Source organism: Erpetoichthys calabaricus, chromosome 2 (genome assembly GCF_900747795.2).
Source record: "Erpetoichthys calabaricus chromosome 2, fErpCal1.3, whole genome shotgun sequence".
NCBI classification, from domain to species: Eukaryota; Metazoa; Chordata; class Cladistia; order Polypteriformes; family Polypteridae; genus Erpetoichthys; species Erpetoichthys calabaricus.
Window position 1 is genome coordinate 231,518,692 of NC_041395.2, and position 16,810 is coordinate 231,535,501.

A 16,810-nucleotide genomic window follows, 5' to 3' on the forward strand; every position below is an offset into this window, starting at 1 on the left:
AAACATTCCATTTAACTCGGGGCGTGCCGTTTGAAAAGTGGTGATGAACGTTCATGGTGCAGAGTGACACAGGTCACTAAAATGTCATCTAAAGCTACAGGTACCGCCATCGGTTAATTTAACGAGACTGCAATTGAAACAAACCGCTCTTTGTAAATTTGGGTCTGTTTATTTTGGCTATTGTGATGAGGGATGATGCTAAAACAAACTCCGCGGGGCCGGTCTAGTGCAGAATTTTCTCGTAAACTCTGAAGTTGGACTTATTTGTATTAAAGTTAATTTGTTTTGACTTCTTTAGTATTCCTTAAGCTATAAATTTGGAAACTCTTTTTAAAATGACTTCGTATATTTTAATTAAGGTTAAAACAACTAGTATGCAAATTTATCAAGTCTTCTTCTTCTTATTATTATTATTCGCCTTGAGATGGACTGGAGCCCTGTCCAGGGATTGTTCCTGCCTTGCTTCTGATGCTTACTGGGACAGGCTCCAGCTTCCTGCTCTGGTCAAGCGGGTTCGGAAAAATTGATGGATTATTATTGTTAGCAATAGTAGGAGTACTTGTATTTGTCTGATGTCATGGATGTAATACGGACGTTTCAGTTTATATACCAAACAGGAGACATTAATCCTGTGTATATATGATCAAGTCAAAATGTGAATACAAAGAAATAACGATGCATTTGTCTTAAGTTTGCAATTCGGAAAATCGAGCCATATGTCACAAGCAGAATATAAACAGACAATTGGAGTCAAAATATGTTCTTCTGTGTTTAAACCAGCAACAAAGTCGTGCCTCCTACTGTTTTTAGTCGTAACGTTAATACAAGTAAGTCAATGGTTGATAATTTGTGTTGTATCAACAAACATATAACAAGACAAATGGAAAACACAGCTGTTTCAAATGTCTGTAAAATATCTTGATATTTTGTGTTTTAACACTAAATCGACCTCACCTGTAATTCATGCATTGATTGATTCTAATTTTAAAATGGTCTGGCCCTCTTTTGTTTAAATTAAACTCACCCATCAGAGAAGTTTTTAATCACCTTGTGTTTTACAGATTTAAAACACGAATGCAAGAATAAATAAGTAGACGAACTCTCCCACGAGTTATTTGCTATAGATACAAATATTACTATTTTGCAAATTGAGTTTGTCATCTTTATCTTTTTAATACAACTGCTTTGTGAGGCAAACATTTTAATTATTGTCTTCCTTAAAGATATTGTGGTCTCCGTAATTATTAACCCATTACATATTAATTAATATGAAAAAACGAATAAATAAAATATCGTGAATTTATAAAACTGATCATTACAACAGGTCTCAATACTGATATATAGTGTTAATGTAAACGATCAATATCTATCAATATCTATCAATTGTGTCAGTAAAATAATACATCGTTTTGTTCCATTTTAGCAAAAGAGGAGTATGAATGTTAAATGTGATTCTCATTAAGCCTTTAGTGGGCATAGATAGATAGATAGATAGATAGATAGATAGATAGATAGATAGATAGATAGATAGATAGATAGATAGATAGATTGAACGAGTTTATATGAGTATTTCAGTGACTTGACTATTAATGGCTGGATAGGTGTGAACTTTTGTAGGCCAGATTTTACGAAGACAGGCACTAGCAATAATAATAATAATAATAATAATAATAATAATAATAATAATAATAATAATAATTAGTTTATGGGAAGTTTTTTTTTTTTTATAAATGCAGTTTGAAAGACACCTGTTATCAATAGATTAATAAGTATTTATGACTTGCAAGAAAAAGTAATGATGAATTTGCAGTGTGATGGTCTCAGACAATGTTTACATTTTTCTGCTATTTTTCCAGATTGAACTGAAATAAAAAAAATGCTTGCCAATAAGAAGCATAGCGTAATGTTTATTTACTTGTACTGTGGAGAAAAACAAGAAAGTGCAGTGAAATCACTGAATAAGATACTATTGATATGCAAAGCGGTGTTGTTTCAAATGACGCATTTCAGAATTAGCAGCACAGCCTTAGGTACCAAACGTCATTTTGAAGAATGCTTGATCATCATCGAAAAGATTAGAATATCGTTTACTGTTAATGAGCTAAAATCCCCATGAACTTTCATTTATGTTTAGAAATGTGCGGCTTACAAATCAGTGCGTTTGTTTGCGGTTAAAGAGTTACATAGGCTAAGTAGTCATTGTGTTATGAGTTCGACTGCATGGATCTGGGCACGATGTTTGTATTTAAAACATACGTGTATTTCTTTTATTTGGTGTTAAAATAGTTGGTTTCGTGTATATAGAAAACAACTGCAAAACACTGGAGAACATATAAACTTCAGTTATCAAATATAGCCCACTCTGTAAGCTTAATTCAACCAGTCTGAAGCTGACATAAAAAAAACATACTACTTTAATAGAGGCAATCTTTTTGGTGTCTTTTTGTCGAAGTCATTTTGTAAGTGGAACTCTCATTTTTGCATGCTGTCATCTGGGCAACAAACCGAAGAAAGGTCAGTATACTAATATTATTCGCATTTTATCTGCAATGTTGTGTTATTCTGTAACACAGTTTCCTATACGCTAAACAAGACATAAAAAATCAGATTCTCAAAGCAGAATTTACTAGATATTGCTCGAAACGTTTAAATAATAACAATAGTAGTAGTTTACATATATGTATCATATCAGAAAGGAAACGAAAAGATGACTATTTCACATACACCTCGAGGTAAAGGGTTAACACACTTAAAAAAGGGTTCATCCATGTGTCTTTGATATAATCACTTTACTGAATCGACTTATTATGCCATGCAAACTCAACGAGAGGCCATTAACAGCATTAACAGATTGGCATAGCATTATGCTTCAGTTGATATTGATCGAAAAATGTCTGTAAAATATTGTTTCAAATAAAGGACATTGTTGGTGTGCTCTTTTGTCGGTGTTTATGACCTTGGTTTGCTCACTTACGAAATAATACTGCCCACTGACACAACATTTGTTAACGGTTTATGACAAGTTTGAGCAGAAAAATAACTTTATCACCATATATAACTGAACATACTATTCTTTATTAGAGCTCAAACTTTCTTGAACATATTGGTTAACTAATGATGATAATTCCATCACGGTTCAGTATAGCCTCGTCAGTAAAGCACGCGTATATGAAAGATGAATTTGTTTTATGACTGAAGTGCTTCATGTTGGAGGTAATAGCATAATTAACCACTTTTAGTTTTAATGATACTAGAATCTTGACGGTAAGGTGGAGGTTTTGGTGGGTAATTTGCATGGGTTGTTTAGAGGGCTTTAGACTTTGGGGGTACCCATAGATAAACAAAGTTAATCTTTTGAAAGATAGCAATCACATCAGAATCTTTACGTGTGTTTCAACTGACCAAAAGATGTAGGTCCGACGAAGAAAACAATGATGTCAATAAACAAGAAAGAGTACAATCCTTTAGTTGGTAAAACCACAAATTAGGTTAAAAAGAAAGTGAAGCATTAAAAGTGTGCATTCAAATGCACACACACACACACACACACACACACACACACACACACACACACACACACACACACACACACACACACACATATATATATATATATATATATATATATATATATATATATATATATATATATATATATATATTAGTTACAATGATAACATTATTATTGTGAAGAACACAAAAATACAAATAACGCATAAAGTGAACGTTTGTTTCCTGGTCTTTTAAACCGCATTCGCTTTCATGATGGAGAACGACCGTCAGATTTTTCATCAAAGTTCTATTAAGTGAAACATAGGTTGCAGGGCACCCTCTGATTGAAACAGTTTAAATTTTAATTGTGTTTTTAATTTGACATATAGTTGCAGAGAAGAATGACACTGCAACGCCAAGGGGCGGTCGATTTTCTTAATTTCTCCCAGAGGAATTGATGAGTCTATCAGGGCAGTAGATTGGAAACTCATTAAAGCTCAATGGTTAGATTGTTAATTGGAACTTGATGGATTGGGTCCTTTGGATGGGCTATGCTGATCCAATCTTCATAACTTTCTGTTTTCCAATAAATCGCACAATTCATTTCACAGCCACAGATTACATAAATTGTACACCTTCAGGCCGCCCATTTTAAATAGGGATTTCTCTCTCTCTCTCTCTCTCTGTCTCTCTCTTTCTCTTCCTCTCTCCCTCTCTCTCCTACCCCCCCCCACCCCCCCCCACCCCCTTTATCCCCGCACTGGTAGATGTCATTTGAACCGAAGAAAAGAGCAGCCTCGGTCTCCTGAATGAAAATCGAAACATAATCAACGTTTATACTTAGAAAATTTATTGAGATCATTTTCTCTGGTAATTTCCTTATTTTAAAGTTTGGACGCACCATATATCATAATCCACACGTATAAAGGGTTTGTGTTTAATATTTATCGGAACTTGATTCCCAGGATCAAACCTGTTTATGACTTCATCTGTCTTTTCCAGAGAAACCTTTCCTAGTGTTAACATAAAACCATGCATAGATAGATAGATAGATAGATAGATAGATAGATAGATAGATAGATAGATAGATAGATAGATAGATTTCTTTAAAAAGACCAACCACTTCTGCGTGATGTTAGCATCTTTTTCCATGTTTTTAGTAACCACTCACAGGCTGCGGAAATTAATTGCTTTTAGTTATATAGTCCAAAGTGTATCATAGTTATTACGTTATCAGTCAATGTACTTTTAAAAATATACATGTGCTTTTAGTATGGCTTTTATAAGCAAAACATGTCTGTAATATAAGGTACTATATGGTATAAATTAAAACGATAGAGCGAAATTTTTTAACAAGTATGGATTTCTTTGCTAAAGCTTTTATATGCAGATATTAGGACATTAACATTCATAACAGACTGAAAAACAAATTCCTGAAATCCTTCATTGTAAATGATATAGCTATTGAAATCATATTTTCTGAAATGTTAATAAAAAGTCGTATCATCATTATATTTTACTATTATTTTGCCATTATTCAGTATCTAGATACATTTACGAATCCTTAATTTAAGGTCTTGTATCTTCTATACGTCTCTGAAGTGGCATGCAATTGCTAACAGATGTCCTGATTTAAACAAGCTTTAGACAGATAAGACGTAAAAAATCTACCCATTTAATACTGTCATTGTAGATTTCACGCCTTATCCGTAGGCCCTATAAATTCTATTCAATCTCTCTCTGTAGCAGACAGCAGTAATCATATATCATTTTAGTAAAGTGCGCGTTTCAAGAACATATGCCAGGTTTAGTGTCCAGTGTGATCCGGCAAATATTTTAAAGCTACACACATCTTATGAAACATTCCAAAATGAATGTTTTTATTCATGGATTTCTAGAAATTCAGATGGAAATTATTTTTAATCTTTTCTACAGGTGCGTAATGAACACAAAGCTTCAACACTAAAGGGCATGTTAAAAATAATCTAATATTTCTGGATTGCGGTTAAACATTGTTGGGATATAAAATGATAAATACCCCAATGAAACAAAAGTTTGTTATTATTTTTTTTAACTTTAAAAATACTGGCTGTATCTATAAAACAAGTAGAAGATCTTAAAATAAGCTACTTGCAAATTAAAGCTCTGTTCTTTTATACTTTATTCTACATATATTCGATGAATGTCGCCTTTGAATTTAAACCAACCCACAATTAAAATCAGGTATAAACTGTATTTAATAACATGGACCTACTTGAAAAAATATAAATAAACGGATAAATTCCACCTTTTTGTTGTCTGTCCACAAAGAGGTAAGACAAAGACAAGCGATTTGTAACTTTTTGGATCGAGTAATATTTCTGTTTGGGGTGGAAACAGATTTGGTAGCAGCATTCTCCCTCAGTGTCAGCCCTGGGGAAGGGAGATGATCATCAATGAGCAGGAAGATGGCAGGGACAGTCTGGGTTAAAGAGCTGACACTATGATTAAAGCTGACCATTTGTAATGCGCCCGACCCCATGAAAAGCATTGAAAAGGTTAATGTGGTAGAACAGCGCATCATTTCCCAGCACCTGCCCTTCAGAAACGAGGAGGGGAAAGCTAACCCCCAAAGCCAATCAATTAGTCAATCAATTAGCCAGGGTTTCTACTGCTGTCTGCGGGGGTGAGAAAGATTATTCACCTAATTATCAAATTAAAACCTAATTGGATACAACACGTCGCATAGTAAGTTGCTTATTATACTATTAAAAAAGGTCTAGAGATTTGATTGCAAGCTATTAGTTCATACCTGGAGAGACGCCTCCTAACCCTTGCATTACATGCAAGTGGTATGTGTGCGTGCAATGAAAATTTACTGTAGTTCAAAATTACTGATTTAAGAAGTTTCGTGCCCCTAAATATACTCCTCCCTCCCACTCAAACCATGCAGCTCTGGACTGCAGTGTATAGTCCTGCGCAAAAGGTTTACGTATACACTGGAGTAGGTAAGCATATTTATTCAGTCTAAATGTACTTGAAGAAATGTTTGTAAAGAAAAAAAAATACATTGTCTTTTTAGTTTGTATTAATGTTTTTCACATGCAAATCTATGGAAGATTATGCGTTTTTAGAGTATATTAAAGGCATGACAAAGCATTAACCGGGTCAGACAAATGGAATCTGCGCATTTGTCTGTTTACAAGAAAAGATGAAGTTATCTAAAAAAACATATCTAAATATTTGCAAGCACTGCGTACGCCACTAACTTTCTGTACGTCATCTGAAGTGCATAAAATGCACGTACATGCAAAGAAAACGAACTAATTATATATTCAGGTTCTCACACGTGGGAAGCAGACACTGTCATGCAGTAATAATGTCAGTGGAAGTGCAAAGCAGATTTCACAGGACTAATCACTATATATTTGGCAGTTCAAGCAGACTTTTAGAGATTATTCACAGCAGAGGCATATTGAGCTTTACTCTGAAATATGCATTTAAAACATATGGATATGATAACCTATACAAAACTGTCATTTTAAATATAGCAAAAACTATATTTTTTAAATGCGAAAAAATCTATCATTTCGACCACTAAATTTAGATTATCCAATTATCAACCATCAATTGTTTCAATTCGCTTAATCCCGTATTAAATGGTCTGAATGTGGGGAAACTACTATATAAATAAAGTGTTTTGAGCAAGGAAACTGACTTTTTATTTTATTATTATTATTATAAGTCATAAAAAAGTGATCTGACAAGACACCTCCCCATCACACACATATACACACCCCTCAATACACACACAGTTTGACTTATGAAAGTGGAAAGTTCTTATAGAAGATGTGAAATCATGTTAACGTACTTTCCGCCAATTAAAATGTGGTTTATCGCTTGGTTAAAGCCAAAGTGATCGTATTTTGCGATGCAACTAATACATGTCTAATTGCTTCTCCTAAGTCAGAATACCACAACCAGTTACCTCGCATTAGAATTCAACAGACAATGTGTTATTTTCAAAGGTATTAGTGTATCTCTATTCTAAAGTTACTTGTATGTGGTTATGGAGATACTGTTCCCTTTACTTTAATGATCTTGGTGCTACAATACTGCACTACAGATCAGTTTTTGATAAGCAGCAAAGAACCGTTACCTCCCTTCAAAAAACAAAACAAAACAAAAAAAATCTTCTGAACAGGATATTGGAGACAGATCAATTCAAGAGGTTTCCATTTAATGCAAATTAAAAAAAAAGACTTGCACTAGTTGCAATATAAATGTCAAGTAATGACATACATTTTAAATGCCATGTGATGTGTGTTGGGGGGAGATGATGCACTAAGCATCATATTTGTTTGGTCATAAATTACTCAGCTCGAGTAGCATCTTATGAATGATACCTATACTAGCTCCGCCATAGCTAGAATTCCTGGCGCCAGCAAAATGCCTGCATACACATCCAATAATTTTCTTTTCAGTTATCTGATATAGATCCATAACGCACGCAGAGTAATGCTTTACAGTACTGCCAGCCTTATTGTAACTATCAACAAATATTAATCAAGTGCCATAAATCTTTATAAGATTATTCTGTATGTATTTTAGTGATTTCTTGGTTTTATTTAAATAATAATCAATGCATATATTACTATTATCATTAGTAGTAGTATTATATTGGATATACATATATATATGTATCAAATCATATATATATATCCTAAGGCTGGAATCAATTTCATTATGCATAGCTATCAGGTAAATTATTTTTATACGAAACCAGTTCAGGACTGGCGTATTATCCAGCATAATTCGCAGCAATCTGGAGCCAATTCTATCGCAGGACAAAATGAGCACCTCATTGCAAATCTAATAGCCTCGTCCCGCCACCCCCTTGCTTTGCCTAAATATATCTTTTCAATGGATAAAATTTTATATTTTAAAGAAATAATTTGCACAAAACCTAAGGTTGTTCGGGTAATTCGATCAATTAATAACTATTAACCAATATTTTCTAAACCAAAATAATAGCACTTAGCTGTGCTTGTGTAGATTCAATCTAACTGCTAATTACATTTCTATTTACTTTGCACAGAACTGGAATGCAAGAAGAGTTTGCGTGTACGATAAACATTAATTACACAATTTACTGTCATCAAAGTATGACTTTTCTCTTTTTTCTGTTCTTTCCTGACAGAAAAGTAGTTTAAAATTTCCGGGGCTTACTTCGGCCTGTGATTGGCCCATGCGAGGCTAACCTACATGCAAATGAAGCAACGCCACAAAGCTGCCTTGAGATCGATACGGGTCTGGGCTGAGGTAGAGGGTACATACAAGCTGAGTAAGCGCTACGAAAAACAGCAAAAACCTTTAAAGTCTATCCTTTGCCACTTCTCTAAATTGAGACGTTTTATTTCTCCCTCTCTCTCACTCACGCCGTGTTTCTTTATCTTTTCCCTTTGCATATTATGAAACCAGAATGAGTAACAAAGACGAGGGCAGTAGCAAGTGTTCATCAGTCCCTATCTCCAATTTTACGATCCAGTCAATTCTCGGCGGTACTACTGAAGGTGGTCGATCAGGTAGCAGAGAGATTTCCAGGGGAGAGGTGCAAAGGAAGAGGACTCTGTCGGTGTCCTCCGAAGAAGAATGCAGCACGGGAGAGGAAACGTGCTTCAAAGAGCGCGGCTATGTATGTTCGGAACCTGGACACAGCGACACATGCAGCTCCCCACAGCAGCAGCCCATAAACTTCGCTTGTATCGGTGAGTACATACTTCAAAGCTTTTACATGACCATTGGTCGTGCTGGGTCTGTATTTGAGACTTAAATTAGGATCTGATTTGCTGTATACAACAGCGAACGCTTAAATGTTTAACAATGCTATGTATCTTTCAACTCAAACACTGAACTGATTTGATTTTACCGAAACTGTGCATGGGCATTTGCAGCCAAAAATATTGCTTCAAATTTATTTATTTCATTTTATTATTATTATTATTATTTTATAAAAAAGCACCTTATGATGATAAATGATCGATTAGGTTAATCGATTTAGAACATGCAAGAATTAAAACTAGACTTTTTGTTTTTTGGTCATATATAACGTATTATTGCATAAACACTTTACATTTATTTTTAAAATGAATATTCCATCTAACAATTCCATCATATGAAAAAGGAACATAAAAATCAGCTAACGTGATTGGTGTTTTTTGATGGTCAAAAATAAAATGTATTTCTAAAAATTGTAAATAGGCAATAGGCATATCCTTAATAATATTTATAATTTATATAACATGGGTATTGATGTGTTTAGGCCTAGAAAGAAAGAAAGAAAGAAAGAAAGAAAGAAAGAAAGAAAGCATGGCTGTAAAAGCATAACAGTATTTTAGAAACGGAAGGTCAAACTGCCAATAATGTATAGAAGATGTTTATCGATTTGTTAAAAAAAGGTAGTACATTTGAAACAAATTGTGATACTTTATTGGTATTTAAGATGTTAATAAAGCGATTATTTTGTATTGATTTAAAATGTTACTTTTCAATTGTAGGTGCCACCAAAGGATTAACAGTTCGACAAGATGGACTGGAAAGAAAGCACATTCCGCCACAGCTGATACAGGATTATAAAGAGGAGAAGGACAGATCTTGTAGTCAAATATCGCCGATTTTAGAGGACAGACCAAGAGATCCAAACGACAAACAAAGCAGTTCTGCCAAGAAGAAAACACGCACTGTTTTCTCCCGGAGTCAGGTGTATCAACTCGAGTCCACATTTGACATGAAGCGCTATCTTAGCAGCTCAGAGAGGGCCTGCTTGGCCTCAAGTCTACAGTTAACAGAGACTCAAGTCAAAACGTGGTTTCAGAATCGCAGAAACAAATGGAAGAGACAGCTATCTGCTGAACTAGAAGCAGCTAACATGGCTCACGCTTCGGCTCAGACTTTAGTGGGGATGCCACTCGTTTTCAGAGACAATTCATTATTGAGAGTTCCAGTTCCCAGGTCTATTGCGTTTCCTACCCCACTGTATTATCCGGGCAGTAATCTCCCAGCACTGCCTCTATACAATCTCTACAATAAAATTGACTACTGACTTAAAGTAAAAAAAGAAACGAAAACATAAAATGTATATTTATATATACCTGACAGCATTGTGTGTAGATTTTATCTTTCTTATAATACAACTGTAAATGTAAAACAATAAAGCTACTTGCTTCTTTAGACAGTATATGAAATAATACACCATGTGTATATTAACTATTTGTAGCATATTATTTAAATGGTAATTCCACGAAAGTTTTGTCATATCAGATCAAAGCTATTTTCTATGATAATATGAAAAAGAAAAAAAAGTAGAAATTCCTCTGTTTGTAAATTGTTTTACTTTGTTACAATCAATTCTGGAGCTGTTTTTAGAAAATTCTTTTTGACAGGTACTGTACTTTATTTTCCATCATAATCATATCCACTGGCCTAGATTATGGCAAGACCTCCCAGTTTCTACAAGATTGTATTTATACTGTTTTCAAATATATCCCGTCAATTAAAAGAGAAGGAAAGGAAAGTTGTAGTTCAAGTGTTATTTTAGTGACCTCGAAACATTTGATTGTATTTATTTACCAAAATATATACGGAAGAAACATATAAAAAGGTTGAAATGTGTAACATTGCAAAACTCAAAACCATCTGTTAAGATTCAATGTGCTGCCTGCCATCAAAAAATGTATCGGTACGATTGCATAAAAAATAATTTACAAAACATCGAACAAAAATGTTTTCTTTTTTTGAGTAGTTAAGAGATAAAGAAAACGATATTGCACATTATATATATATATATATATATATATATATATATATATATATATATATATATATAGGTTACAAGTTAACCTGTTTCTTATAAGTAGAAACATATATATAAAACACCATAAACATTTCGGCAAAACAGTCAAATAACACAGTTAACTACCGTATGCTAAAGCACATATCTGAGCTCTATAAATATATCATCTGTTGGAAAGTAATTTGGATTTATTTTTGTAATCTGCATTAAAATGTGGCAAAATTTTAAAGAAGTACTGATTTTAGTATTTGGCCTCTGATCACGACAATGCAAGCAAGCCCTGAATGTTTTTATGTAGTAAAAGAGACAACGATAGCAATTGCACTGAGTGTCGTAATGAATATAAAATGTTTTGGGTGTCCATTCATTGATCCATCAGCAAATTCGAAAAATTCAGCCATGTGATTGTTTTTTCCTCTTAAAGAATGAATTGAGTCTAATACAAAATTTAAAGCTGAGTTCAATTTAGCAAGTTTAAGGACATTCCTAAAGAAGACAAACTTGTGAATATGTTATTATAAACATGTAGGAGGTGAGCATGAATATTTTTGATGTAAACGAATACTAGATTTACGCATTTTATTTGATTTGAACAAAAGAAGAAAAATTACCAAGAGCTGCGTATTATTCTTTTATTCTACTCACGTTAAGTAAATCGTGGGATATTTAATAAATACACTTTCAAAATGTAATGAATTGAGAAATTGTTCTTCGGCAGAAAAAACAACTGCCTAAAATGGTTAAATGCATAGGTAAGGCCCATTAGAAATGTGTCTATTTCTTTAATTTGAATTGCAGAAAAAATGTCAAAAGCACTCCAAACGTCTCCTGACATTGAACTCATTTCACAACTATAAAGTACTGAATACAAAAAACGAATACGCTGTATATTAAGTTTAAACGCATTCAACGTGTAAAAATACACGTAATTAAAATATAAACGCAGAATTTTCCAGTTGTTTTTTAAACATATTGTAATGATAATTGTGGGAGTGTTGTACAATTGAAAAATAATACCGCTTAAATGTAGAAGTATCAATCAGTATTAGCAGTTGCTGCAAATACTACAGCAAGCGCTTTTTTGTTGACTCTCATGTCACATGATGCCCCGAGTGGAAGCGGAAGTGCGTAACGCAAAAGACGCACTTTGGCAGCATCATTTGGCTCGTGCTTTTTGCGTCATAGGCTAGTGTTCAAACTGGCCAATGACATACTTTTACTGCTTTGTCTTTTGGCAGTGTGAGATCTGCGTGGAATTTGCAGTTTTGATGCTAGGCTGGAAAAAAGGCGGCAATTTTATTCTTAAAAAAATATTTTACCTGGAATATTTTGTTTTACATAACCAACGCTAATTATAACGGTAAGTGTAAAAGTAAAGAAAAGATTAATTCAACTGAAACTGAAAGGCCTGGTCTCAGTAGGCTTGTAATCACGGCAGACATCTATTTGTTGAAACGATAAATGTTAACATCAAAGAAAATGTATGTATGTATGTATGAATGCATGCACGCACATAAGAAAACCCCATCATATTTGGGATAAACCTAAATAACGTGTCTAGACGTAATCCACAATTTAGTCGCCTTGTGTAGTGCACTTCATTCAGTTCACACCGCTATTCAGTTTAATAAATACAACATAGCGTCGTTTTTTTTTTTTTTTACTGATTACACGTTGTTGTAAGCGAGTATTCGTCGGTAAATTATTGAGGGTTTAGAGTGCATTTTAATGAGCTTTAACCTGGATTTGCCTTTTACCCTGGAAAGTGTTGGTTTCCGCCTTGCATGCAATGTTGTTGGAATGTGCATCGTCTGCACGGGACCTCGGGCTGGGCTTGAACATGAAGATACAAATGATTGGAGGTTTTTGAGTAAAAAGGACAGTGAGAAAAAAACAAAACTCTTGGCTTAATCAGGTATAGACCATTTCCATTACCGTACAGGGCAACAGAATTCCACATGCATCGTGTATTTAGTGAAGTTGATTAAAATGAGTAACAGTGTGCTCCGTACGGCAGTTTTAGTAAAAGAAAAAAGTTGCCATACTATGTAAAGAGTGACAACCAAGTGATTAACCGTCGTTTCTCAACTTCTGTCCTTCCTCCCCATTAAAAAATCAGTAAAAATTATTTCTCGTGCACTGTCATGCAGGTTGTGTGTTAAGAAAAACATTTTGAATCTACGTATAATTACAAACACTGTCATAGAAGTCTATTTAAGGAACATTGTTTGGTGTAGAAAAATGTTGCACATTTGTTTATATAAACTGTGCATTTAACCAATAGGAGACATTGAGAGAATTTGATGTGCTTTTAATGTTTGTTTAAATTGTTCATTTTAAAAGTAGGTTAATAGTAAATAATTGTGCACTTTGGTCCAGTCTAAGTATATTATGCGGTGACAGCTATTTTAAAACTGAATTCAGTGTCAGTAAGTGTGATTGTAGGAAATAAAGAGAGAATCATTTGTACTTTGAGGCTGCAGATGAATGAATGTTGTGTGAGTATTCCTTTTAAGAAAACAGTGAATACTCTGACAAATGATAACTCTGAAACTTCAGTGAAGTTCTGTGTCAAAAAATGTAGGTTGCATTGTACTCCATTCTGTAAACATCAACGTTTGTAGAGTTGAATTTTAAGTTTAAAATATTGCTGTTTACTTATCTTCTAAAATATTTGATGTTCATAAAATATATGCAACTCAGGACAAAGGATTATTTTTAGAAAATATTCAGTAAATTCAAGAGAATTATACTGATTTTACAGGACTATCAATAAACAGGCACACCCTATGCATTTCCTTACTATAAGCAGTCATTTGTGTTTGTGGCTGCTTTATCATGTGGCATATTTTTGCCACTGGCAGTATTGAAATCAGGAAAGTCATTTAAGATCTGTGGCTGTTTTCATTGGACAGCTGCCTAGCAGTTTTTACTAATGTGTGTAAAATAAAATGTAAAAAATTGTAATGCCTCACTACTTATTCAATTCCCAATATCTGTTAAACCTCTGCTCTTTCTCACTCATTATCCCTTAAGTATAAGAATGCTTAGTATCACAATTATTTTCCAAGTGTTAAGATAATGTATGTTATTTGCAACAGTTAAAAAGAAAAATTTGCTTGTAATTTAGCCACTACTGAGGATTTCCTAGCCGATTCAACTCTTTTACTATGAAACCTTTAAGGATTGGCCTTTATTTTTGATTGTGTAATACCATCTATTAAATCTGTTTCTTTTTTATGTTAAAATTAAGCATGTTTCATTTGGATTTATACCTAGATTTTTTCATTTATTTCAGTGTATTTATTCAGTTTGTAGTAATGCTAACATTTACAATTAACTTTTACTTTTCCTGGCAACAAATGGTTTTTCTGTGATACCCAATCATTAAGTCATTCTAAAGCCTAGTCTTAATTTTACTGTGTTTTAGCACACAGTTTTTCTAAGACTCTTCTGTGCAGTTTTTTTATTATTACTTTTATTCACCTTTTTAGATGACAGGATCAAATGAATTTAAACTTAATCAAGGTCCTGAAGATGGTGTTTCAGCAGTCAAATTCAGTCCTAGCACGGCACAGTTCTTACTGGTATCTTCCTGGGATTCAACTGTGCGTTTGTTTGATGTTGCTGCCAATTCAATGAGGATGAAATATCAGCACTCTGCTCCAGTCCTTGACTGTGCTTTTTATGTAAGTGGTCTGAAATATGTAGTGTATTTTCTTTTATGGGGATGTTGATCTTTAAGTGAAATTAAATACTGTTTAATGAATTATGGTTTGGTGATTTTTAATTTTGCATTTGAAGCTTTTGTATCCAGTGTTTTTTTTTCCCCCGCTGAGTCAATATAGAGCACAGAATGTGAAATTTGCAGTTAAATAAGCATTACAAACAGGATCTATTGTTTGCAGTACTAAGTTTTCAAACAAATGTTTAGCTTTTACTAGACTTGAATGAGTTGTGGACAAATTATAATTTTCTTATTTTGTTTTAATAAGAGTGGTGTGTGTGTGTATGTTTTATATTTTTTTTATTCCTAAAGAAAACCATCATTAGTAATTAAGATGTGGACAGAGAATATGGCAACATTAATATTCTATTCCATTTCATTCAAATTTTACGTTTTATTAAGCACATCTTCATTATGGAGGAGTTAACAATTTTGAAAACAATTAAAATTTAAGATATACATGGCATACCTCTCCAAGGTTTTATGCCTCATCGGTCACATTTGGGTGTTTCCTAGCCATGGCATTTTTTTTTCTCATCTTCAACAAATCCAATCATTGTCAGCACTTCCACAAATATGTTAGAGTATATGTACATCTTAAGTAATGTTCAGCATTACTTTACTCGCTGCCTGTCATTTGTGTGTTTTGCTGAATAGTTCACATAGTTAAATCACAATAGAAAGAGGACCACCATGTCAGTATAAACATACCTTGTGATCAGGTATTCACTCTTTATGAAGAAGTGGACATACATGATATGAAGTTAAAAGTATGGATTCTCTTTTTTTTTTCGTAAAGAAGCATTAGTAACATGTTAATACTGGTTTAATTTTAGCATGGGAGTGATGTTTTTTTTTTCTAATCTCATTTTAGATGAAATGGGGCAGTATCCTTATGTCATCATTCAATATAAATAAAAAATTAGTAAAGTAGTTTTAAAAGTTGTGTAAGTGCAGCATGTCAAATCTTTCAATAGCAGCCAATTCTAAAAGCCATAGTCACAAGGTAATGACCCAATTCCATTCTAGACAGTTCCAGATTTTATCAGAGGGAACAAAAATACACTCCTTCATACATGCATGTTTTTAAAATATGGTAAGACTGTAGCCCCTTTTGTTATGCTTGCTATGATAACTTGTTTAAAGTGTTGCTCTCTGGATTTATTTGTATTTATAAGACATAGTTTGGTTTGTTATTTGTAGTACTGTACCTGTTGATTTGTTTAATAAATGAGTGTTTTGGAAACTTCAGTTTCAAGCACAGAATGGGTAATCAAATACCTAGTATTTGATTTTAAAGCATATCAAAGCAAACTTATTATGAAAGTTTGTTGTCTTATTGTTTGGTATTCACAAGAAGGCAAATTTATAGAAGGTATAGGAGTCAATTCTAGTAACTTTCTGTCTTCTTGTCAACAGAATGTTGCCTTATATATGTTTAAAGTCAGGACTGGATTAAAGTTAATTGATCATGTTTGACCAAGAAATTATTTTTTTTTATTAGTTTATTTTATTAGTTTAGTAATTCTCATACATCAAAACATGGTTTTGATAGTCAGCACCCATCCAATCAAATCTTGGCCCAAGGAAGGGACATACCTTTGATTGGGCACCAGACAATTGTAGGACAAGTTCACACAAACCACACTGGGCCAGTTTAGAGTGGTCTGTCATCATAACATGCATGTCTTTGAGATGTGGAATAATAAATAAACTAAGAAAAAATTGTCTTTTCAGATGTTTAAGGAAACCTGACTACT

At 33.5% G+C, this 16,810-nt stretch overlaps 3 protein-coding genes across 5 annotated transcripts in view; 2 read left to right on the forward strand and 1 right to left on the reverse strand.

Annotated features, from left to right (window-relative positions):
- Positions 1-16,810, reverse strand: part of LOC127526696 (craniofacial development protein 2-like) — a 260,456-nt gene that overhangs the window by 188,251 nt on the left and 55,395 nt on the right. The window lies entirely within an intron of this gene.
- hmx2 (H6 family homeobox 2) lies at positions 1,748-11,044 on the forward strand. Of its 3 annotated transcripts, none has more exons than XM_028795241.2 (3): positions 1,748-2,514; positions 8,953-9,239; positions 10,029-11,044. In XM_028795241.2, the coding sequence occupies exons 1-3, from the start codon at positions 2,483-2,485 to the stop codon at positions 10,571-10,573; spliced, it is 864 nt and encodes a 287-aa protein (XP_028651074.1). In that variant the 5' UTR covers positions 1,748-2,482; the 3' UTR covers positions 10,574-11,044. The 3 variants fall into 3 exon arrangements, with proteins under 3 accessions (XP_028651074.1, XP_028651076.1, XP_028651075.1); XM_028795243.2 differs by lacking the exon at positions 1,748-2,514 and adding an exon at positions 5,750-6,479; XM_028795242.2 differs by lacking the exon at positions 1,748-2,514 and adding an exon at positions 8,531-8,815.
- bub3 (BUB3 mitotic checkpoint protein) overlaps positions 12,509-16,810 on the forward strand; it is a 69,199-nt gene continuing 64,897 nt past the window's right edge. Inside the window, exons 1-2 of the mRNA XM_028795244.2 lie at positions 12,509-12,683; positions 14,818-15,012. Of these exons, the coding sequence (XP_028651077.1) occupies positions 14,818-15,012 (195 nt within the window). The 5' untranslated portion in view covers positions 12,509-12,683. The remainder of the gene's footprint in view (positions 12,684-14,817; positions 15,013-16,810) is intronic.